At 36.1% G+C, this 22,886-nt stretch overlaps 5 protein-coding genes across 5 annotated transcripts; 2 read left to right on the top strand and 3 right to left on the bottom strand.

Annotated features, from left to right (window-relative positions):
• Window positions 1-128: 128 nt before the first annotated feature.
• On the bottom strand, window positions 129-7,066 carry mus312 (mutagen-sensitive 312). The gene is made up of 5 exons (XM_074105110.1): window positions 6,975-7,066; window positions 4,306-6,899; window positions 3,355-3,683; window positions 2,530-2,682; window positions 129-2,006 (listed from the first exon to the last, which is right to left on the bottom strand). The coding sequence occupies exons 1-5, from the start codon at window positions 6,995-6,997 to the stop codon at window positions 1,929-1,931; spliced, it is 3,177 nt and encodes a 1,058-aa protein (XP_073961211.1). The 5' UTR covers window positions 6,998-7,066; the 3' UTR covers window positions 129-1,928.
• Window positions 6,909-7,400, bottom strand: LOC141440558 (uncharacterized). The gene is made up of 2 exons (XM_074105108.1): window positions 7,251-7,400; window positions 6,909-7,170 (listed from the first exon to the last, which is right to left on the bottom strand). Exons 1-2 carry the CDS (start codon window positions 7,376-7,378, stop codon window positions 6,999-7,001), a joined length of 300 nt encoding a protein of 99 aa, XP_073961209.1. The 5' UTR covers window positions 7,379-7,400; the 3' UTR covers window positions 6,909-6,998.
• A 109-nt stretch (window positions 7,401-7,509) lies between these two features.
• Window positions 7,510-12,862, top strand: LOC141440556 (mucosa-associated lymphoid tissue lymphoma translocation protein 1-like). The gene is made up of 6 exons (XM_074105106.1): window positions 7,510-7,690; window positions 8,725-9,065; window positions 9,781-9,970; window positions 11,309-11,586; window positions 11,840-11,923; window positions 12,569-12,862. Exons 1-6 carry the CDS (start codon window positions 7,590-7,592, stop codon window positions 12,640-12,642), a joined length of 1,068 nt encoding a protein of 355 aa, XP_073961207.1. The 5' UTR covers window positions 7,510-7,589; the 3' UTR covers window positions 12,643-12,862.
• Window positions 12,854-15,052, bottom strand: LOC141440557 (m-AAA protease-interacting protein 1, mitochondrial). The gene is made up of 4 exons (XM_074105107.1): window positions 14,617-15,052; window positions 13,994-14,158; window positions 13,236-13,354; window positions 12,854-13,056 (listed from the first exon to the last, which is right to left on the bottom strand). Exons 1-4 carry the CDS (start codon window positions 14,923-14,925, stop codon window positions 12,921-12,923), a joined length of 729 nt encoding a protein of 242 aa, XP_073961208.1. The 5' UTR covers window positions 14,926-15,052; the 3' UTR covers window positions 12,854-12,920.
• Window positions 15,053-16,328: 1,276 nt separating this feature from the next.
• Mat1 (CDK-activating kinase assembly factor) lies at window positions 16,329-20,130 on the top strand. Its single transcript, XM_074104580.1, has 5 exons — window positions 16,329-16,651; window positions 16,725-17,021; window positions 17,236-17,474; window positions 17,873-18,051; window positions 18,490-20,130. The coding sequence occupies exons 1-5, from the start codon at window positions 16,528-16,530 to the stop codon at window positions 18,587-18,589; spliced, it is 939 nt and encodes a 312-aa protein (XP_073960681.1). The 5' UTR covers window positions 16,329-16,527; the 3' UTR covers window positions 18,590-20,130.
• The last annotated feature ends 2,756 nt before the right edge of the window (window positions 20,131-22,886 follow it).

Genomic DNA, 22,886 nt, shown 5'->3' with positions numbered 1-22,886 from the left:
AATTTAACTGTACTTATTGCCATAAATAAATAATTAAGTATAGCCGCGGGTGCGAGTCCGACGCCGCCATGGCTGTTTGTATTGTAAATGTATGGGTAAGAATTAATAAAACATAATAATGTCAGTAAACAAATTTATTGCATAAATCCGTAAAAATCATAGATCTTAGTACTAGATCTTGTTTAAAATTAAACCTTAATTTTATATAATACAACATGATAGAGATAACTTAGCACATCATGATGTTATAAATTACTAACAGGTTCCAAATACGCAGCCAATTTTTTAAATGACCTATGTAAAAATATGCTTGCTTCAAAAATCTAATTGTTAAGTACAGTTAAACCAGCTTGCTAATGTCGTTCAGAAATCGAAACAAAAGATCGGTTTTCTTTTTCTTTCTCATTTGATCTTTAGGAAAACGAAAAAAACTGATGAGTCCCGAGCGACCTTAACATTCTGGTTCTGTACTTGGTTGTGTCAATAGCCAATACCAACCACTTTTCGAGTGGTATTTTTACGGAAGTCATTTAAAAATCGACCCCGGAGCAGCCTAGAACACTAGATTTTGTCGACATCAAGATAATAAAATTAATAAATATCTATTTCTAACCAGTAGCCGTGTGTAAAAACCAAACGTCTTTCATAAGCCCAGCTTAGACCTCCAAAAAAAATCGTGCAAGTTGCATTACAATGCGGCCATCTCTTGACCACAACAAACTCGTTGGCTTGAGGCCGCTTGTAGACGCCCGTTGTTTCACCGGACAACGGACCGTTTTTTAGGGTTCCGGAGCCAAAATGGCAAAAACGGAACCCTTATAGTTTCGCCATGTCTGTCTGTCTGTCCGTCCGTCGGCTTTGCTCAGGGACTATTAATGCTAGAAAGCTGTAATTTTGCACGAATATGTATGTAAACTATGCCGACAAAATGGTACAATAAAAATTAAAAAAAAAAACATTTTTAGTGTACCTCCCATAGACGTAAAGTGAGGGTGATTTTTTCTTTCTCATCCAACCTTGTAGTGTGGGGTATCGTTGGATAGGTCTTTTAAAATCATTAGGGGGTTGCTAAAACGATTTTTCGATTCAGTGATTTGTTTGCAAAATATTCAACTTTAAAGTGCAAATTTTCATTAAAATCGAGCCCGTTTTAAAATCTAAACCGGTGGGTGTAAAATTTAGAAAAAAATCAGAATAGTAGTAAATATATCAAACTTTCAAGGAAAACTATAACGGCTAAGTTTACTTGAGAATTATTAGTAGTTTCAGAGTAAATAGCAGACTAAGGTATAAAATATAGGTAAACTTGGAAGATTCCGTATAAAATACGAAACCCTTAGAAAATATTACTTATTTTTTTCGTAATGGCTACGGAAACCTATTTTGGGCGTGTCCGACACGCTCTTGGCCGGTTTTTGCCGGTCTTGCAGTGTTCTATGGCTAAGTCGCCGGGCAAGTGTCCGGTGCATATACACACATTCATTGTTAGCCATACAACACCGCAAGACAGGCAAAAAAAACGGACGTCTACAAGCGGCTTTACGGCCTCGCAATTTTACACGATTTTTATTGCAGGACTCAGCTGGACTTTACAACCAAAAATATTCAACCAAACTTCTGTGGTCCAACGGTCTGTGGAAGCACGATCTTAGCCGTGGCCTTAGCTTAGCAGCGTTCTTTATTGGCAACTACGAACTCCGGACACCAGAACCGCGGTGTTCAAGACAAGAGGCACCATCACACTATTTTCAAAAGAAACTCTTCATGGATGTTCACTGCAGGTCCTCAAGAGACGATCATGACCACTCTGTCAAGAGTATAGCGAATTGTAAATCAAAATCGGTGTGACGTAATTTATGTATGGCTCCTTAGTAAGTTTTGCACAGCTCTGGTGTAGTGGGTGCCAGCCTTTAGGTATACAAGAGATTTCAGTAGCGATTTTTATTTTTGGCATTGTCAGCTGTTTTCACCGTTATGCATTTCTTGTCCATGAATTTTAGGAGATCCTGAAAAAAGCAAAATTATTCTATTAAAATAGTTTACAAGTTTAAACGTAGGGTGATATGAAAAATCTGTTTAAACGAAAGTTATGATTGCTTTTGCGTTCATCAGGAACGTAAAGAGATAAAATATTTAGCGTCATTAGATTTGTTTGGCAACGGTTGAGTGTTCGGCTTATTTATTTATCTCAGAAACGATTCTATTCAGATGAAATTTGCTATATGGTTATCGGGGGTTAACAATAGATCGAACATGCAAAGGGCGTCGTTGTGACAGAACTTTGGGACCGACTACGTAGTTATTTGGGCAAATAAGATTTAGGAGAATCTAAAAAATCTACTGGTGAAATATCGATACGTAGGTTAGCCGTTAAATTGTTTGTGATAATAATTAAGGCTGGGAATTTTCGATAAGTACGACAGTCTTTACTGGCAAAAAAATTTTTCAAACATATTATTATGAGTCTACATTTTACCCGAGCGAAGCCGGGTTTTCATCTAGTTATTTAATAATTTACGTTAGGTTTACCTTAGGATCATACCGGTGCCCGCTCGCCACCAACTCCTTGTGTATCACGTCTATATTGACAGGTTCGTATCTTAGTATAGCTTCGTGGAGGAGCCGTCGGCAAGACACGAAGTTGTGGAAGGCGATGTGGAGAGGCACGCGGCAGGAGTGAAGCTGTGAAAAAACGTTACATTCTTAGTTCCTTGCTTAGCCTATTAATATTATAAATGCGAAGGTTTGTATTTTTTTTTTTTACATAAAAACACCCGTGATTGAACCCTATCTCACCTGGTTAAAAGTGCAGATGAAGCCAAAGCTGCATCTCACTGGCCCAGTAACAGCCTATTAATTAAATAAATATCATGGGACACTTGTCACCCAGTAGTAGTAGGGTTGTGTCGTGGGTTCAAACCCCGGCTCGTACCTCTCAGTTTTTCGAAATTCATGTGCGGAATTACATTTGAAATTTACCACGAGCTTTGCGGTGAAGGAAAACATCGTGAGGAAACCTGCACAAACCTGCGAAGCAATTCAATGGTGCGTGTGAAGTTCCCAATCCGCACTGGGCCCGCGTGAGAACTATGGCCCCAGCCCTCTTGTTCTGAGAGGAGGCCTGTGCCCAGCAGTGGGACGTATATAGGCTGGGATGATGATGATGATGATGAAGTGGGTACTTAGGTCCTAAAGAGATTTTAACTTTACGATAATGTTTCAGTGAGTGTGTGATCATTATTCTATTCTGCTAAGCTCGCAGGAGGGCTTGGGTCGTATTCCACGCGGACCCACTGCAGATTCTGAACTAACGTTGGTTCTGTAATTCTGTGCATTAACAGTCGCGTAACTCACCTTAGCCTTCTCTCGCTTCTGAAAAACCCAGTCATCAGCATCACACTCAATATCCCTTAAAGTTGGCACTTCATTGGTGACCATAAACATATCATTTTCTTTATCCGGTACATTCAAACTTCCAGCACCTTCTGAACCATTTCTTGGAGATTTAGAAGTATTTGGTTTAGAACTTTTCTTCGGTGACTTTGAAACTTTTCGGGGAGATTTTGATGTAGAGGGTTGAGTTAGACATTCTAGTTTCCTCTTTTTGGATGGGGAGGTCAATTCTTGCGCTGATTCTACGAATGGGTGTGTTTGATTGTACAAATGCGTCAGGAGTTGTATTGCTGAAAAATAATTGTCACGTTTTCGATTTAATTGACCATTTAAAAGTACCTAATTACTCTACCATGTCAAGACTTTTCAAAAATTGAAAACTTTCATGAATGCACGCTAAACTTATTTCATTTATACGTTACCCTAAAACTTTGTTATTGTATGAAATTTAATATAATCAGCGGCACAAAATTAGGCCCACCCTTCATACAAAATTACCGATTCTGCATACATTTGAGGGCCTGTTTCCACTCAGTATATTTAAGTAGGTAATTTGATAAGCATTTTTTTGCTACCATCATCATCATTATCATCAGCCGGAAGACGTCCACTGCTGAACAAAGGCCTCTCCCTTAGAATGCCATAGTGAACAACAACTTGCTACTTGCATGCACTGGTTGCCCACAACTCTCACGACAAATAAAATAGACAGATTTTGTTATAGGTACTCGCACAGATTAAATTATTTACTGTGATAGGTTCTATGGTGTGTGGATATATAATTAGATACTAAATATTATCTTGCATCTCAATTCAATAAGTCAGCAAAATTGACCCTTAAAATTCACTTAGAAATTGATTTTGAGGTAGGTACAAGCTTTTTAAAAGCAGTGAGGATATGTAGATATTTACCTCTTTTTCTTTTAAATGGTTTCAATCCATATTTGTCTAATTCTCTATTTCTTTCTGGTGATGTCATAGCTGCATAGTCTGCCATTGGAGTTATGTTATCTGTTCTAACAATATATTCAGATTGTTTTGGAGTCACTGCTATTTGCAAATTAGCTGCTTTAGTGGGAGTTTTCGTTCTTTCTTGAATAAAGTTACTATTCATGTGGTCTACAGGATCAGGAAATTCATCAAATGGTGGTTTAGGTTTTGGTGGTGGTTCTGTACCTCCTATTTCAACTATAGGTAAGCTGTCCCTCATACTTCCGTTAGGCTCATATATTGTATTTCTTGATTCTCTATTAAAACTCTGAAGGCCATTTATCACAGAAATGCCACCAATATCAAAATTGAGATCTGTATCTCTATTTGATGATTTTAATCTAGATCCAGGAAGTCCTACAACTTCATTATCTTCATTGTTATGAAATTGAACTTCTTTCTTTGATGTATCTAATTTATTATCTTCTAACACACTGTTATCAGCATTGAAATTTAAATCGTATGCATGATCTGTATAACAATTCATGTTTTCTAAAGCTTCATCATAATCTACTGAAACATCGTCTTTTTTACCAAGACTGCTCATACCAAGGCTGTTCATACAATTAGGTGTATTTTTAACAGGACTACAAATGTCTGATTCGTTCGATTTGGAAGTTTGGGTGAGATCAATATTATCTTCCACTTTATCATCTATATTACTTGCGTCCAAGTCAAGTATTGAAGCATTTTTAGGTACGAAAGTTTGGGTGACATCAATATTATCTTCCACTTTATCGTCTATATGGCTTGCATCCAAGTCAACTATTGAAGCCTCTTTAGGTACATCAATAAGACTTTCTTGTGAATTTATTTTTATAATTTCATCAGAGCCTGCGTTTAATTCTGTAGCGTGGCTTTTATGTCTATTATCATTTAAGACAATATTAATATTCTCATTTGCAACTGTATTTATTTTTACTGTGTTAACTTCCTGGTAATCATTATCATTCAATATTATTGTATCATCTAGTGATTTTTCTTGTACACGTTCTTTGCCACTAATGTGAACAAAAGGTAATGATTCATTGCTAGAGTTTGAAGACTGAGTTAGATCCATGTGCTCAACACTATGTATATTTTCAACGCATATACTTTTTCTCTCTAAAGCTTCATTATTCATACAAGGTATTGTTAAATCTATGTGTTCTTCTATCATTTCTTTTATTGGTTGTGATGATACACCAACACAATCTGTCATCTCCATAAAATCATTTGATTTTCGTTTAGTTACATCACCTTGCGATAAATTAGGGGCCTTCTTTACTTTGCCATCATCACTATTAATGATATTTTGTGAAACAATATTTACACATTCTGTTAGATCCATAAAGGTACTAGCTTCTTTTGTAACATTAGTAACTAATTTAACAGGACTTTTTTCAGCTATTTCAACTACTGTATCATCATCATCATCATCAAATAAGTCAGGTGATAAACTTCTACAAGGTTGTGTTACTGTAAGTAACTGTTTTTCTAGTACAGTTATTATTTCAGTGGAATTGTCTTCAGTTACTGTTGTGTTGCTAGAATTACAGACAATTGTTACAACCTCTGGAGATAAAATTTCATCATCACATGCACTACTAGCAGGACCTACATGGACCTCATGTGTTTTATCAATAACATCATTGTCAATGCAGACAATAGTTTTTCTCCTATACAAGTTTCTCCTTTTAAGAATATCTTTGCTAGATTTCAATGATCCACTGAGAACAATGTCTAATTCATCTTGAGAGCATTCAATTTCAGAAAATACTATCTCAGATTTCTCTTGCATCGGACTTGTAAGTCTCCCTGGTATATTGGACCAATCCTTTAATAAACAACCCATGTTATTTGGTGACTTTTCAATTAAATCTTCTACATAAAATACATCATCATTTTTGATATCACCATATTCTATGTTACTTGCCATATTATATAAAAATATACTAGACGTATCTAAATCTTTGCTTGTACTTGTTGTTTTTGAATTGTTCAATTCAAAAAGAAGTTGCGTGTATCTGTCAGATATAATTTGTTGTTTCTGATCTTCAGTTGTTAAAAGCAATTTGTATGGTTTTCTTCTTTTCTTGTTTTTCTTATTTATATTTGGTTTAACTTCAGGAACTTTGAAACCATATTCCTTTAAAGTTGTTCGAATAAGACCTGTTCTTTGCTGTGCATTTAATGGTTGTGAAGTGCTTGGAGCATTTGCAGATTCACTTGCTTGCAAGGACTTTGATAGAGCTATAGCTAGCTGTAGTTGCTCTGAGTCAACATCAATACCAGATTTCTTACAAACATTATCAAAATCTTTAGAATAAGCAATTAGCTCGTTTTTCTTTGGCTTCAATGCAATTCGGATATCTTTCTGACCTTTGATTCTTTTCACAGCTTTTTTGGCCCTAGGTTTAGGGGCTGAAGCTTTTACATTCTTAGGTCCTTGAAAACTTTTCTTCTCTTTAAAGTCTGTGAGACTCTCATCCATAACAGTGTTGCCAGTAAAGTATTTGCTAACAACTTGGCATTGGCTGGCAACAAATAAAACAATTCTTTATTATATTTATCTACTGTTTATTATTTACAAAATAAGACTCAAAACATACCTATCAGTACTACCTATGTTCATATTATTTGTCTGGTAAATCAATTCTTTTCTCTTCTTCCATCAATTGTCTCAGTTTATCGCCGGATCGAACGTGCATGCCACTAGCTATCATAATTTTTCTCTCTACTTCCTCAATGGGGTCCTCGTAAAGAACTTCCGCTGCCTTTTTCATAGGATCCGTAAAATTCGATAGTCTGTAAATAAGTCACAACATGTAACATAACCTCAACGATTAAGTCATACTTGAAATTCAATTATTTAGATATTAACTTACTGAAAAAATGCGCCCCATAGTATACCGAAGCCTAAAATGCCAGCAGCAAGAGCATTCCTAAACTTAGCTGCCGGTGTTCCTACTATTTTCCTAGGTTTCCACTTTGACGTATCAACGCCGATCGCCATTTTAAGTATCTTTGTTCTACTTACTTTGAAAAACGTTGAACAAAGGCAAATTCGAAGAGATGTTTCGTTGTAATGAAAATACTCTTCTGTTATGTCAATGTCAAAAGTGACGTTTGTTGATGTACTTTTTTTATCACTGTTTAACCTAACCAACCAGTTTCATTTGTTTGTTTTAGTTAAATATTTTCCTTAATTAATTGATTATCTGACCATGTCGCTGTTACAGCAAATTCCGTTTTCGGAGTATAAGAAAGTTATTGGAGCCTTAACTACAGAACAATGCGAAGTTGTCGCAAAACTAGCACACTTGGAGTAAGTTCTTATTTCTCAAACATGACATGAAATATTGACGTTGTGTTACAAATAATAGGCTGGGAAGTATCGCGCTGCAGGCGCTGCGGCTCGCCTGCCTGCGCACGGTCACTCTAGCGGCCTGCAAAGAGATTTCATACAACTTTGCAGGCCGCTGGCCGGCAATGCGACCGTCTTGTTTCAACGCGCGCTCTGCGACACGGCCTACGCCAGCAGCACCCGCCCCGCCAGCAGTTAGCGCGACCAGACTAGCATCCCGCCAGCTTTATTTCTCGTTTTTTTATTTTATTTCATGTCATGTTTGAGAAAAGCACTATACAAGCCTCGGCCGAAACGTGGGGTTGCCGGCCTCGCATCCCTCCCTATCCAGCCTCGCTACGCTCTGCCGTCTATATCTGCTTGCCCGGCAACCTGTACTTCCCGGCCTCTACAGTAATGTACTAAAACTAACCAGCAATGCAAAAGGGAAACATTATAAAATTATGGGAAATCCAGTGGTATAGTCAGGAGCAGAAATATACAGACATTGTAGTTAAAAGTGGTCTACACTATTGTCAACAAAGTTACTGTTTATCTACATTGGCTGCTGTCTCTACTAAAACACCTGTGTTAAGGAATCTTTAAGAAACTAGATACTAGAAACTCATTTGTACCATTGATTCAAGTAACACTGTATATTAAACTTTAATATGTATACCCAGAGATAAATGAAAAAAGGCCTACAAACTGTATTTCTATGTTTTTTAATATTGATTAATATCAAAAATACACAATTTCAAAACACTGTAAATAGTTTTACAGCAGCAATTGACCTTTTATTTTTTTACCCTAAATTCATTACAATTCTTTCCATAGGCAGCCAGTAACATCATATAGGTATAGAGTTAAGATTTTTCAATATGTATCAAGGTTTAAACCTTGGTTTTAACAATGTTTTTTTTTTTATTAATTATGACTTCTAGTTGTAAATTAACCATTGAATAAATCTCATATTTTATTATATTTTACTGATTGATATTTTTAAACATTTTCAGCATACATTTTGACCAGGCAAAGATACCCGGTGAAGAATTATTAAAAAGTCTTGATAGAAATGGCTGCACAGTGCAAAAGTACAGGGAGTTCCTAAATAAAGCACTGAGCACTAAACTGATCAGAACTTATTATAGGCCAGAGACTAAAGTAGCCATTTTGATAGCTAATGAGAAGTACCACCATCTGTCAAAATTAGTAACTCCATCCATAGACTGTGATTTGCTGGCCAGCAGTTTCAAGCACTTAGGATTTATTGTTGTGACCATAAAAAATACAACAAGTAATGATTTGAAAGAAATTCTGGCTAAGGTATTTGATTTGATACCAGAAAATTCATATTGTAAGTATTTAAAAATTTTACTAATTTTTGCAGGTTCCTTGATCATTATCATTATCAGTATATTAGCTGTAGGATGTCCACTGTTGGACATATGCCTCCCTGACACATCAGGTTCCTTACCCCAAAATAAATACTTTAGGAATTACTTACTAAAGTATTTTTTTCCATATACACCTGATGGGATATTGTATCATATACCACCACAACCACTTAACCACTTTAAAATGATAATCTTCATTAGTATTAAAAATATGAAATTGAAAATTTAATTGTAGTTACCCTTAATTGTATATTGTTTAAAATAAATTTTTGTTTCTTGGTTAAAATTTGTAAGTAATTAAAATTAATGAAATACAAAATAAAACAAATAGAAATTAGAAAAGAGGATGGAGGATGTATCTGAATATCTAAAATCAATATATCTAAAGTTAAAAAGTCGACGGTCAAAATATCAAAAGTACCTACCTAGGTTAAGTTCAATATTTTGATCGTCTATATTTTAACTATTGATATTTCAATTTTCGATATTCAGATTCGTGCCCTTAAAAAAGGCGCCACTTTCTTTTCAACTGTGACATTTTTACCCTCATATAGGTCATACCAAGATTTCATATATATATAATTTTAAAAATACTTTTTCATTCATGTTCTACTGTCCGTTTTTATGCATGCATATGTTGAATAATCTTAAAGTTGTGTATGAACTTTTTTTCAGGTTTTGTATTCTACGCGGGGCATGGATGTGAACTGTGCAACACTAAATGCATGCTCGGCATTGATTGCCCGGCAGAAGACATCCAGTTGAGCCACTGTATCACCGAAAACTATGTGCTACGAGAGGCTAACAAGTGCAAGCCGGATCTAAGTGTTCTCATCATGGATATGTGCAGGCTTTGTTTGAATAGGTATTAGGAAAGCTTTTTTCACTACTGGATGAACCAGGAGGTATGAGCAAGAACAATTCCTCACCCTCAGTAATTGATAATGATTATAATTTTGATTGAAGTAACATCAATTAGACATCACCTAGGTACTCATTAGTTTGCTACCTTTGTTTAGTTTTTAAGACCTTGTAATGATGATGTCTGCCATATCGTGTCTGACAAAGGCGAACCTTTAGGCTTGTTTATTATGTGCCTGAATATGCCTGGCAAAGCCAAACTTAAGTCTTAAAGGTCCTGTTACAGGGCGCGCATTGTAATTGACCACTATCATTATACATGTAAGTGTAGGAAAGTCTCGGGCGAATCTTTATAATAAGACGTTTGGCATCCCGGTGTTCCAAGCAATGCGTTCCAAAATTTGCAACAGCCTCATTTACAGAGCGGCGCCATCCCAGTTTCTACCTAGCGAGATCTTCCCAACTCTCGCATGGGATGTTACATGCGGTAAGGTGGCGTTTTAGGACGTCCCGGTAATGCAAGAACTGGCCTCCCGTAGTCCGCTTTCCTTCATTTAATCGAGAGTAAAAGATGGCCTTAGGGAGTCTACCATCGTTCATATCAACCACGGAATAGAAAAAACTGTTCATATGCACCAGGTGTCGGCACCACCTTAGCTGTCCTTTAATTAACAAAGACTCAATGCCATTGAGATTGATTCGCCTGAGGATTTTAGTGTTTGGGAAGACCTTGTAATAGTACTGTAATGTGACATGCAATAAAGAATTTGAATTTGTAACTGAATCCGGTAGGGTTGGTCCTGCTCACATTTCCTGAATCACCCTGTATACAGTAGCTAAAACTAATTGAAAAACCAGAAAAGTATAGCTAGTTTCCATGATGCATGCTTCACCTTATAAAGTAGGTACACCAGTTTGAGTATTGGCATATATGTACATAAACTGTTTCAACATGTTTTTGAAACATATTTTCCATACTCAGTTAATATTTTTGCCGCCAAGCACAATCTGTGCGAAAGTGTAATTATATGACTTGGATACACAATTACGAAAAAATAAACTAGATCCAAAAATCAGGAAGTAGTAGTAATATTTAACATTTGTAAAGTCGACGACATAGATATTGATATGTCCAAAGTTACGAAAATGACAACTGACTAAATGGGTCTGAAATTATAAGAGAGGAAAACTGACTTATTGCCTAACATACTTGGAATTTTAATGGATGAGGGTAGAAAGAGAGACAGTGAACGTAATCGCGAGCGCCTGTGCGTTAGACAATACGGCAGATCTTTCATTTGATTCTGTTCATTATGTTAACTTCAAATTATTTAAATTACAGGGGCGCCAACCCCCAAATCTTCAGCGCTATATCGGACGTCGAAGAATACTCCATTCACAAAAACAGCCTCATAGCCTACTCCACGCAATCGTCACAAGCAGCCTACGAGGTTCTACAGATAGAATGTTCACATACCATAGACAATAATGTTACATATGAGCTGAAGCCAGGAGATACAGATAAGATTGTACCGAGGGGCAGTCAGTATGTGAACGCTTTATGCACGCGGTTGGAAGACGGACTGGATGTCAGTGCCTTGCTCGATAAGGTTCATGAAGGTAATTATCACAAAAATAAATTTTTTTTTCTTCAATGTCGGAGACCCCTGGGTAACGCATCGAAAAAAAATTAAGTTAAGTATTAACTTATTATCGTTCAGGTTTCAAAATTTTACTCTAGGTATAAATATGGAATATTTTAAATTTCTTCTGTTCCCGCCTCTTAGATAAGTTCTAGGCAGTTTCCTCTATCTCTTCTTATCCAAGTCTCACAGTAACATGTAGATATGTAAAGCATCTATTTTCTTTCCAGATGTGGAGAATTCGATGAAGAGACAAAGACCTATCAAACTTCAGTGTGGAGTGGCTAAACGATCGTTGTATGATCCAGCTAGAGGTAATGATATTAATTGTTTTATATGAGGCACAGCCCAAAGAGGAAATAATTAGTCTCTATATTGGTACAGTTGAGGAAACTGAATCATGTACCAGGGTGAAAAGTTTTCATAATCAATTTCACTATGATTTCTTTGGATAGCGTCAACAGTACATTAATAGCACAAAGTTTTTACCCTGGTATTTGTTTCAGTTTCCTCGACTGTATATCTAAAGACTTTGTTTCCTCTTGATGCCTTATTAAAGATATTCACGTGAAAAATACCTACAGAAGCTATGAAGGAAGTGGCGCCCTCATTTATTTGCTTTGTACACGCAAAAATACGTGCACTGATTGCATAACACAGGTTTATAATGTCCGCCGAAAGTTAAATGACAAAAATCTCAACTGTTAATTCAAGAAACATGAAATTTCGCAAAAGATTGCGTATTTAAAATACTTATTTGCAGGAATATAAGTATATTGTTCAATGTCGTTATTTTAAAATTCTTTTTATAGGTAGAGTCATTTACGATTGAATTTTTGCGCCTTCACAGGTCATCGACGTTACTTCTCATAAATTTTGTTTCTTGAACTTTTTTTTTATCCCAAAAACTTTTTCGTTTTTTAATTTTAATTACTTAAATTTACTAATCTTTGCTTCAGGTGACGTTGAAGATGTTTTGAACAAAATACAGGAATTATGCAAAGCATATGAAGGTTATTGCAGCGTTTTTTAAGATAAATCCCTATTTCTAATTCTAATTTCATGTAGTAAAGTACTTCTCTTAAAACATGTACAGAGTCTAGTGGTGCAACTTAAAACTTGGTGCTATTGAGTTTAGATGAAATATTTAAAATTTACGAACATTGTATTGTATGTAAGATAAACATTAAGTTTAAAAGCTAAGAAAAAGTGAAATACCGTTATGGTAAAAATAAACATTTATAAACAAATTATGACTGCATTTTATTCTGTATACACAACTTTAGACTGAATGAACACTGCATAAACTATCTATTTTTTTATCATAGACTGCGGCTGGAAATGGTTGACTATGTTAACCCACCAGCTGTCTTCAACACCTTTTGTGAATTCCCGGATGAATCTGTAGTTTAGGATGAAGATTTTATCTTGGTATTCTGGTTGGACTCTGAAACAGATAATTTTAATATAAAGGTGCTGATGGCTAGGTGCACCGCGTAATATTAAAGCGGCGCGGCGCGAAGAATAATCTGACCTTTAGAATGGTATTATTAGCCAATACAACTTCAATAATTTGTATTAGGTTCATATTCGTAAGATTAAATGTTTATGCCAATGTGGTGTTACCCTAGTGTGACCGGTGGCAAGTCCCCGGTCTCTTGCATCTGTTTCAGTCCGCGCAGCACATGGTAGCACATTGTTATCTCCACCCAGCGCTTGTCAGACTCATCGAACATGACTCCCACCTGAAATAACAGTAGAAATATAATATTACCACACAGTCAGAATCATTTATAGCGACACCAGTTATACCAACAAATCAGATGTGATGACCAAGAAGAAAAAACCAACACAATCCTATACACCTAAATAACACACAGATCATTTGTAGCTCTCAACCTTGACGCTGGCTAAATTGTCTTATTGGACATAAGCTATTTGAAAAAAAAAATAAAAAATATTGATTACCAACCTTACCTAGCACCTTAGCCAAAATAAACAATGTTTGAAAGGAAAAGTACTAAAGCAACATGTAGTATTGTGTAAGAAAGAGATCTCTTTAAAAAAAGTTACGATATTTCTTTCTAATGACTGTCACATTTTTTTTTGATACTTCCTTTCAAATATTTATAGTTAACATAGTGCTGCTTTAATTTAATGGTGGCACAGCTCAAAATTCTAGGGTATTACATTATAAAATATGTCACTATTCAAACAAAGTTTGATTTCAACACCCTTTTTATTTTGGATTGTGTCACTATCAAACAAGCAGTCAACAGGTAGGTATATACTTTTAGTCGCGAAAGAATTTTTCAATATAAAGTAATAATAAATAAGTAAATATAAAGTAATAGTAAGTATAAAGTATAAAGAAAAGAACTTACTTGATATGGGAAAGCATAAAATATGTCCTCCTTCTCGATGGACAGTAGCTGCCGCTGGGTAACTGACAGCTGGGACACGGCAGTCTTAAGAGCAGCAATCGCCTCTTTATCTACAAGGCCTTCTAGTGACTTGAAGTCACTCTTCTGAAGGGCTTCGGAAACAACCTAGCAGAAGAAAATAAGTTGTTATACATTTTTTTTATACCTTGTATGTCCTGACTTTTCTTTACCACACATAGTTCTACAGACTGAGCTAAGAATTCTCAGTTTTGTGATTATATCAATAAATTAAAAGCTCTAATTTCATTGAAAAATTTGCACACCACATATTATGTTCGGCAGTCATTCTTACAATTGATTAATACTTCATGAAGTACACAAGGACTTATGGAGTGTAAGGCCATAATAGGTAAAATATATTTAAAAAATACATTATATCACCATTAATCTTACATCAGTTTTTTAACAGTGAGTTACATAATTATACAAAATATATGACCAGATTCATCCTTCATCCATAACATAAAAGCATTGAGACACATTTTCAGATTTAAGAATTTATTTTAAGCAGCAATAATGAATGTATACAACGATACTGTGGGTTTATTTATACGGAAGCTCACCTGAACTGCATGCTTGGAAGCTTCTATGAACTCTGATAGACTAAATTCCGGCTCAAAATAGGGCCTGATTATCAGGTTGGCAAACATCCAGTTCTTAATGAATTTGATAAAAGAAGGCCACACGACAGGAGGAAACTCCATGAGCTGTGGTAGCTTCCTCGTTTCCACATTGTTATCGCAATAATTCCGAAATCGTACAACAGAGCATGTTGAGGTTAGAGGTAGTTGTTTTGGTAAACATTTATAGGTAACTCTGTTGCATATTCGAAAGGACTGCCCTGTAAGGACCTGTCTTATAGCTAAATTCATAATTTAAAATGGATTTCACGTAAAAAATGCACTTCCTTCACCGGAATTGAGCAGCATAACATGAAAAATAATAAAGTTCCAGTATTCATACAAAATTACTTAACTATTGGGGTTGTCAAACTGACGTTTACGCGAAAATATTCAAATTAAAAATGACCTACAAATAGAAAATTGATTTATTCGTAAAAACAAATAGTAATTTTTGGATTCAAGTTTTGAAATATATTTTCTAAAACAATTTTTAACAATTATTAAATTACTTTTGGCTTATATGTATAGTTATGACTCCATTGACTAAGCTAAAAATATTTAAAAAAGTTATAGTGATGTGCTACCAACTTGGTAGTACCAAGTGCTACTATATATACTGTAGTCTTTGCTATAATATTTTTCACCTATGATGAGTTCTGTGACGTTTCGAGTTTGAAAGTTTTAGAGATGTACCATTTATCGAGTGAACTATCGATTTTTCTACGAGTTATTACTGCCTATTTTTGGAGAAGTTGTGTTATATTTAAAAAATAATATTTTTCCAGTTTTCCGCCCACCGGGACACAGTTTTCTCGTTCTCGCTCAAAAAAATCCCTCAAACGAATTACAAACTGCCGACTCTAGGAGTTCAAAACAGTCTTTTTAGACCGTTTCGGCATTTTGCCAAAAAAATAACAACAAACCTAACGAGAAACAGTAACAAAAGTCATCAAATATGAAAAATAACAAAATACAATGCAAAGAAAATGCAATAGAGACTCAACTCGTATTTGTCTGCCTTGTGGCAGACGCACTCGTACTGACAGTGATACTGACAAGCACTGGCCACAAGAGGCACTTAAGCAAGATGGCTACGACCGTGTTCCAAATAGCCACGTTTACAAAATCTTGCAAGTTTGGTTTAAAATTTTAAAATATCTAAATGTTCATTGTTATTGAATAATGCACCGCGGCAATTGCCGAAAATGTTGTGCCACGTCACTACTCTGTTCCGTTTCACACATTGCGTCATTTAGAAAAATAAATACTTTTCTATCGTATGCGATGGAGACTATTTTATGGACACTGATATTGCTACATATATTTAAAATGTACAGTTTTAAATTTTTATGATTATTTTGCTTCAAACTAGAAAATATTTTTAAAAAATATTTTGCGAGCAGAGTATGCGTAAATCGGAAAATTTTCAAGTGTCACAGAACTCATCATAGGTGAAATATACAATAGGTGTTCTGTGCACAGACTAATAAGAGGTTCTGTGTTTGTAATCGATGGGCTATTTCGACCTCTGCTTTGATAATTTAAATATACGACGTATTATTTATCACTTTCATAATAAAGTTAAGTTTATTTCATCTAAATTCATCAGTTATATTCTAAAACTATATTTACATTTATTGAATCGGTCGATTGTTCATTATAATATGAAATCAAGCACCACTGTAAAAAAAGTGCCGCCGGTGTACCTGTCACTGTCAATGTCACAAACAAACAAAACTTGTCAGAATTTTTCTTTGTTTTCCATTCCATCCATCGTGCGAATTCGAATTTGCACTCAAAAAGAACAATAAATAATAATAAAATACAGAAACATTTTATAGGGCTCCAACAATGGACGACCAAGCTTGTCCTCGTTGTAAGACGACGAAGTACAGAAATCCTTCGCTCAAGTTGATGGTAAACGTTTGTGGCCATGCTTTATGCGAAAGTTGTGTAGATCTGCTATTTTTAAAAGGTAAACTATTCATACATAATATCAATATTCATTAAAAGAAAATTCTTAATTTGCCGCCTTTATTTCTTTTAAGGATCTGGATCATGCCCCGATTGTAATGTGCCGCTGCGACGAAGCAACTTCCGTGTTCAATTGTTCGAAGATGCAATGGTTGAAAAAGAAATAGACATAAGAAAGCGCGTTTTGAAAGACTACAATAAAAAAGAAGAAGATTTTGCTACTCTAAGAGAATATAATGATTACTTGGAAGAAATAGAAACTATAATATTTAACTTAACTAACAATATAGATATAGTTAATACAAATAAAAAGATAGAACAGTATAAAAAGGAGAATAAAGAACTAATTACTAAGAACAAGGCAAAAGCTGGTAAGTATTTCATTTTTGTGAAATTTAATTACCTTGTAAGTTCTAGCACTGTAATTGCTATTATTTGTTAATGTGAGTATGCTTGTTTTTTAAACATTTATGCTTAAAGTACTCAACCAATTGAGATGAAATTTTGCATATAAGTAGTATATAGAATAGTTTTGTCACAGAAGTGCCTAGCCTAGACATTAAATGCATGAGTTTATGATTACAGGCCGTGAAGAATTAGAGCTTGAAGAAATCCTGGAAATAGAGAAGCAAATGGAGGATCTGAGGAGAGCAGAGATACTCCGAATGGAACAAGAGGCCAAGAAAGCTAAGATTCGTGAGAAAGAAGCATTAATTGATGAGCTGATGTTTGCAGAGGGAGACGCTAAGGATATTTTGAATACATTTGCTCAGAATGCTGTTGCTAATAAGCAGGAGGCTGAAATGGTGCCAATTGTACCAAAGGTATGTTAACTGCTGGTGTTTGGAACTTAAATTCTGTCTCATATTCATATTTCAGCCCCTAAGGGGTTAGATTTTTAAAAGAGAGATGAATTAATGTATTAAATGAATTAATGATTGAACCAAGGAATTAATGAATGGTTTATCCACAGAACATAGTATTATATTATGGTACAAATAGATTTATAATAATAAAAATGTGAGAAATAGCATATAAAATTTTACATCTGTAGATTCAGCTATTTAGATTAGGTATGCAATCAACACTTCATCCTTTATTTCACTCCTTTCGGGGTACAGTATCAACAAAGCTCTCCATAAGTGTCTGCTTACAAGTTTCATGTCCATCAGTAAGATGTTATAGACTGGAGATAATGATGATCCTATTTGAATTGATCCAGGTGACTCACTTCTCCTCGGGTGTTAAATTCACGCGCGGCGCGAGCGGCCAGCAGCCGTTACCGACGTTTGAAGAAGGTCCACTGTACAAGTATGAAGCACCGATTATACCAGATCGGTGTGGACCAAGTGCTCCTTCTATACAAGAAATTGTCACCGGTGGATATTTGCAGCATGTTCGGTAAGAAATTGCGATTTTAAGTAGCATTTGTAACTGTTATGACAGGGTTTGTATGAAGGAAAATGTTTGGAACACTGGAAAAGTGACGAATCTAAGTAAAAAATGTAGAGGGCTTTAGTGGGTGGCAAACAAGGATATCGCCCAGGGCTTCGCGCATATTCTTTCTTTCTTTCTTCCTTCCGTTCTTTCAGTTTTATTCTATTTGTTATTGGATAACAACCACCTCCACTACCATTAGCCACGAAAAATAATGAAATCTGCTTGTGGGAGAGCCAACACGACGCCGATTGCTCCCGAACTCCGTATGTATGCCCACTAACTCAGGGTCGCTTTGGTTCTAGTTTTGGTAGGAAATCTGCCGAATCTGATAGTAGGATTTTTTGGGGTGTCTGTGGGGCCTATTAGATATGATTTAAGCTATTGTTTTTACTCCAACAGAGCAGAGAACGAAGCGGAGAAGGCAGGCGGCTACTCGTCCACGCTGCCGTGCCTGCGCGCTTTGCAGGACGCGCTCGCGGGCCTCTACCACGCCAGCTGACAGCCGCCCGTCGATGCTGTTATTGTACTCGATTAGCTGTCAATGTCATGTCGAGGTTTGAAGAGGAATGGGATACATATGTCGTAAAAAATTCGCTCGCATACACCTTTAAGCAAAGACTAGACATTCAATAATAACTGATTTTTTTTTTTATATTGTGGTATTTACTATACCTTTACTAGTTACAGGGCGCTCTGTGGCAGAGGCCAACAGTGCCAACGTACCAAACGTTTTTAAGTGCGGCAAATTCTGAATGTGATTGGGTTCTACCGGGTATGACGCACAAGCTTGTCAAGGTATGTCGTGTAATCTAGCATATTGATAGATGTAAATGTTTATCACAAAAATCTAGATTTATTAATTCAGTATTGTTAGTTTGTGGTAAATTGACATCCATCATTGATTATAGTAGATTACATGATCAGTAAAGTAAATATCGCTTTTCGACAATAATGGAGACAAGCATACCCTACGTTACGCCATACACGATTGAAGTTTTGAAACAGGTCTCAGCACTGATGTGATGTAATGTAAAATGTTATCAGTATTGATCAGTAAAACCTCAGTGCGCGAGCCCGACTCGCACTTCCGCACTTGGTTTTTTTCTCCACTGTGGGGGTGGTTCGACACAGAGGTTCATGCTTGTTGCCCGCAACACGACACGCACAGTTGAGTTTTAGAAAACGTTACGCAAATAACTGTTAGTAACGTTTCGAAAACGTTATTTACAATGGCATCCCCAATGATGTAGCTTATCCCATTACTCGTTTCAAGCGTCGATATGTACACGAATGCCACTGTTTTATTAAACTATAAAGAAGAATGTAAGAATTTATGATCCGCAAGTTCGCCAATTAATTTTAGACAAATTAACACTTTCTCGCAAATACAAAGACAGACGGCTGGTACCGTCTTCGACCCATACCTACAACTATCTTATCTTAGTCATATGAGTATGAGCAATATTCGACCGTGGTCTTAATTGTATAGGTGTACAAGGACCATAACTTTTACAAGGGCCTTATTTAGTCGGTGCGAGAGTTATTCTGCTACTTGCGGTACATTTATTTCTACGATCGATCACTTGCCGCACCTCTCCACAAAGTAATGAAACTCGCATTGTGTATTGTCAATCACTGGATCGAAATTATTTAAAACTAACACTAAAGTTGCGAATTATGGCTGGATCGATGTAACATAATTGCTCTGATTACTTGGTACATTCCTTATCATACTAGGTATCCATTTAGCGTGAAAGTGGTCAACAGTGGATCACGATTGAACTGGCTCATCCGTACTGATCGTTATTGCATCTTGTTGTTTGGGTATTGTAGATACGACAGTTCATACCACTTTAGGCGTAGGCGAAGTTCAAAATTGTTCATTGGGTGGTTTATTTTATAGCTTGTTTAAATTTTAGCGCTAGGAATTCTAAGTATTGTTAATAAATAACTCGCTTTTAAGAGTGTAAATACTTGGTTAAGCTATTTAACACGTGTCTGTTGTTGTTGTCGTTGTCTTGGTAATAAATTGAGTGCATTCTAAAAGTATTTTTAATACATTAACAATATTATTATCTTATCACATACATAGTTAACTAGTACAGTCATCAGAATAAACAAGCTGTTTAAGTTAGGTGCTCAAAAATATTGAACACGCATTTACGTCATTGTTCAAATATTTTTGATTCCGATGTTTATTATGATAACTTTATACCTTAGTATACAGCGTTAGCCCTGTTGTTGAACACAAACAAAAAAAAAAAAAAAACTATGAACTGTATTTATACAAGACTCATAGAAGACAAAGTAACATCTGAAAAAAAAAACAATAAATACGGTTTCGTCTTATAGTGAATCTCATTAAAGTTATTCATGTCAATTGAAATGTACCCAAAGACTTGTTTAAATTTAGTTAATTACCTTAATCTTTCAAGTATAGGTGTACAGTACACTCTGTAAGAGGTTCGCGGGTCCAATACGAGTACAGCGATTGCAAATTTGACACGACAAAACATACCTAACCTCACATTCTAGCTTTAGCTTTACGGAAAAGCTCATGTTAAATAATAAAATATACTTACGAATACGCACATCTAGATTCAAAGGTCATCAACTCAAAATAATACAGCATTTAGGCCCTTCAGATTTTGAGAAAAACTCCGAGGTGCAAACCCGGGTTCGAACTCACGACTCTGCGCTGGCTTGTAAAAAACTTAGTGTTAATTTTTAACATGAAATGTTATTGGTATTAAGTTATAGAGACACCGACACGTGCTTTAAGCTAAAGCCTGCTTTTTGTCGGCGCATAACTCTAAAATCAACATCCCTGTATTTGTCATACTTTAATGCAATGAACTTGCATCGGGTATACATGAAAATGGTCTCTAAAACTGAAGTATTAGGTTCCAGAGAATACTGGTTGTGTGCTAAGCGGCACTTTTACACCTTATCGTTCGTCAAATATTTACTCCTTGGTCGTAGGTATGTCTTTATTTGACTTTGAATCCATCATAACACTTCCTTAGTTAGCATTCATATACCATAACTCGATCATCGAGAATAAGGCACATTTTTAAGCATCGCCTTAATAGACTTAGGGCATTTTCAAGCGGTAGACATATATGGACAACCGGACAAATATATCGTATATGCATTATCACTTCTTGTGATTTCTGGATTTGGTGAATGGACAGGAAAGTGTGTTACCCAATATCGACGGCTTAGATTAAATTATTAAGGGATTAGATAGCGATTGGTTTACTTAGCAGTGATTTATTTCCGTACTTTCTTCGCTTATCTTTTGGATAAAATAAGCTGTAAAAAAATTGATGGATGTCTAATTAATAATTGTCATTCTGATGATGACGCCGAATTGACTACAGAAAATACGCACGGCCTAAACAATTGGAGCTAAAGACTTGAAATTTGGCAGTTACTTAAATTATAGGTACCTAGGTACGATGCGCAAGTTGTGGAAAGTTTCCAAAAAGTTGGAAAAGTTCTCGGTAATTTTTGGAAATGTTCACAAGATATAGGTAGGTACAGTCACCAGCACCAATATCTGACACAACAAGCGTGCATAAAATTAAATATCTGATACGACTCTATTTCTAGGGCCGGAAGGACGTGTCAGATATTTGTGCACGCTCCGCTGTGGCAGATATTAATGCTGGTGATTTTACCTACTTAAGGAAATTTAAATTGAACAAACGAAAAGTTTCAATCTTTATCCAAAATTGTGAGATGTTTCGCAATTTTGGAAAGTTTCATTGGCACATTGGCACATCAGTAGGTAAATAGGTAGGTAGTTAGGTAGGTCTGCTTAAGGCAACTGGTGATTAACAGGTGGCAAGATGTCGTTCATTGTGGCGTTCTAAGAGGGAATTTGTTCAACAGTGGACGTCTTCTGGCTGATGATGATGATCTCTTTATGTAAAGCAGAACAACTATCCCATCTAGACTTTATATGAAATGATGCTGAAGTCGATGTTGAAATGATGTATTTCTTAATTGTACGAAAGTAACTCTGTACGTCTGTCTATGGGTCTGTCTGTTACCTATTCGCGCTTAAATTGCTGGACCAATTTATATGAAAAATATGGAAATAGTTCGAGACCCCGAGACGGACGTAGGATAGCTTTTATCCCGGGAAATTGTTAAATGAGGGTTTTCACAGGGGCGAAATATCGCTAGATGGCGTTAGAATCGTGAGGTCCGTTTGACGTGATTGGTTAAAAAACTAAATGGGCCAATCGCAAGCAAACGTTACTAACGCCATCTAGCGATATTTCGCCTCTGTGAAAACCCTCATTCGCGAGTAGCGAGAAGAGTGTTTAAAATGAAAAATTTGTCACCCGGCGTCAAAAGCGATACAATTTCCATACTAAGAAACACTGTTCTCGCTACTCGCTAGCGTTGGGACTAGAGATAAACGGATTCTTTGCAGACGGAGTCGCGGGCAACAGCTAGTTTATAATATCAGTAGGATACGTACGGATTATTATATCCGTGGCTTCCATTACCCGTCGCGCACGTGTCCCGATACAATTACCATGTGTCCCGGACGGCGCCGCGGGGCGAGCCTAATTGGCCCTGTGTAAACTTGCCGGGCGCCCGGGGCTCTTCAGCCGCCCGCCGGTGTGGAGACGGCTTTACAATACAATACAATACAAATATTCTTTACTGCACACCATAAATACAAAATTCTTATAATATAAACACTTAGATTCAGGGTAGACAATAGGCTTAAAAGCAATCTCTTCCAGACAACCATTTGCTTAGTTGCTTGTGGTTTT

The sequence above is a fragment of the Choristoneura fumiferana genome, chromosome 22, assembly GCF_025370935.1.
Source record: "Choristoneura fumiferana chromosome 22, NRCan_CFum_1, whole genome shotgun sequence".
Taxonomy (NCBI): Eukaryota; Metazoa; Arthropoda; class Insecta; order Lepidoptera; family Tortricidae; genus Choristoneura; species Choristoneura fumiferana.
This window is presented reverse-complemented; position numbering and strand designations above follow the sequence as displayed.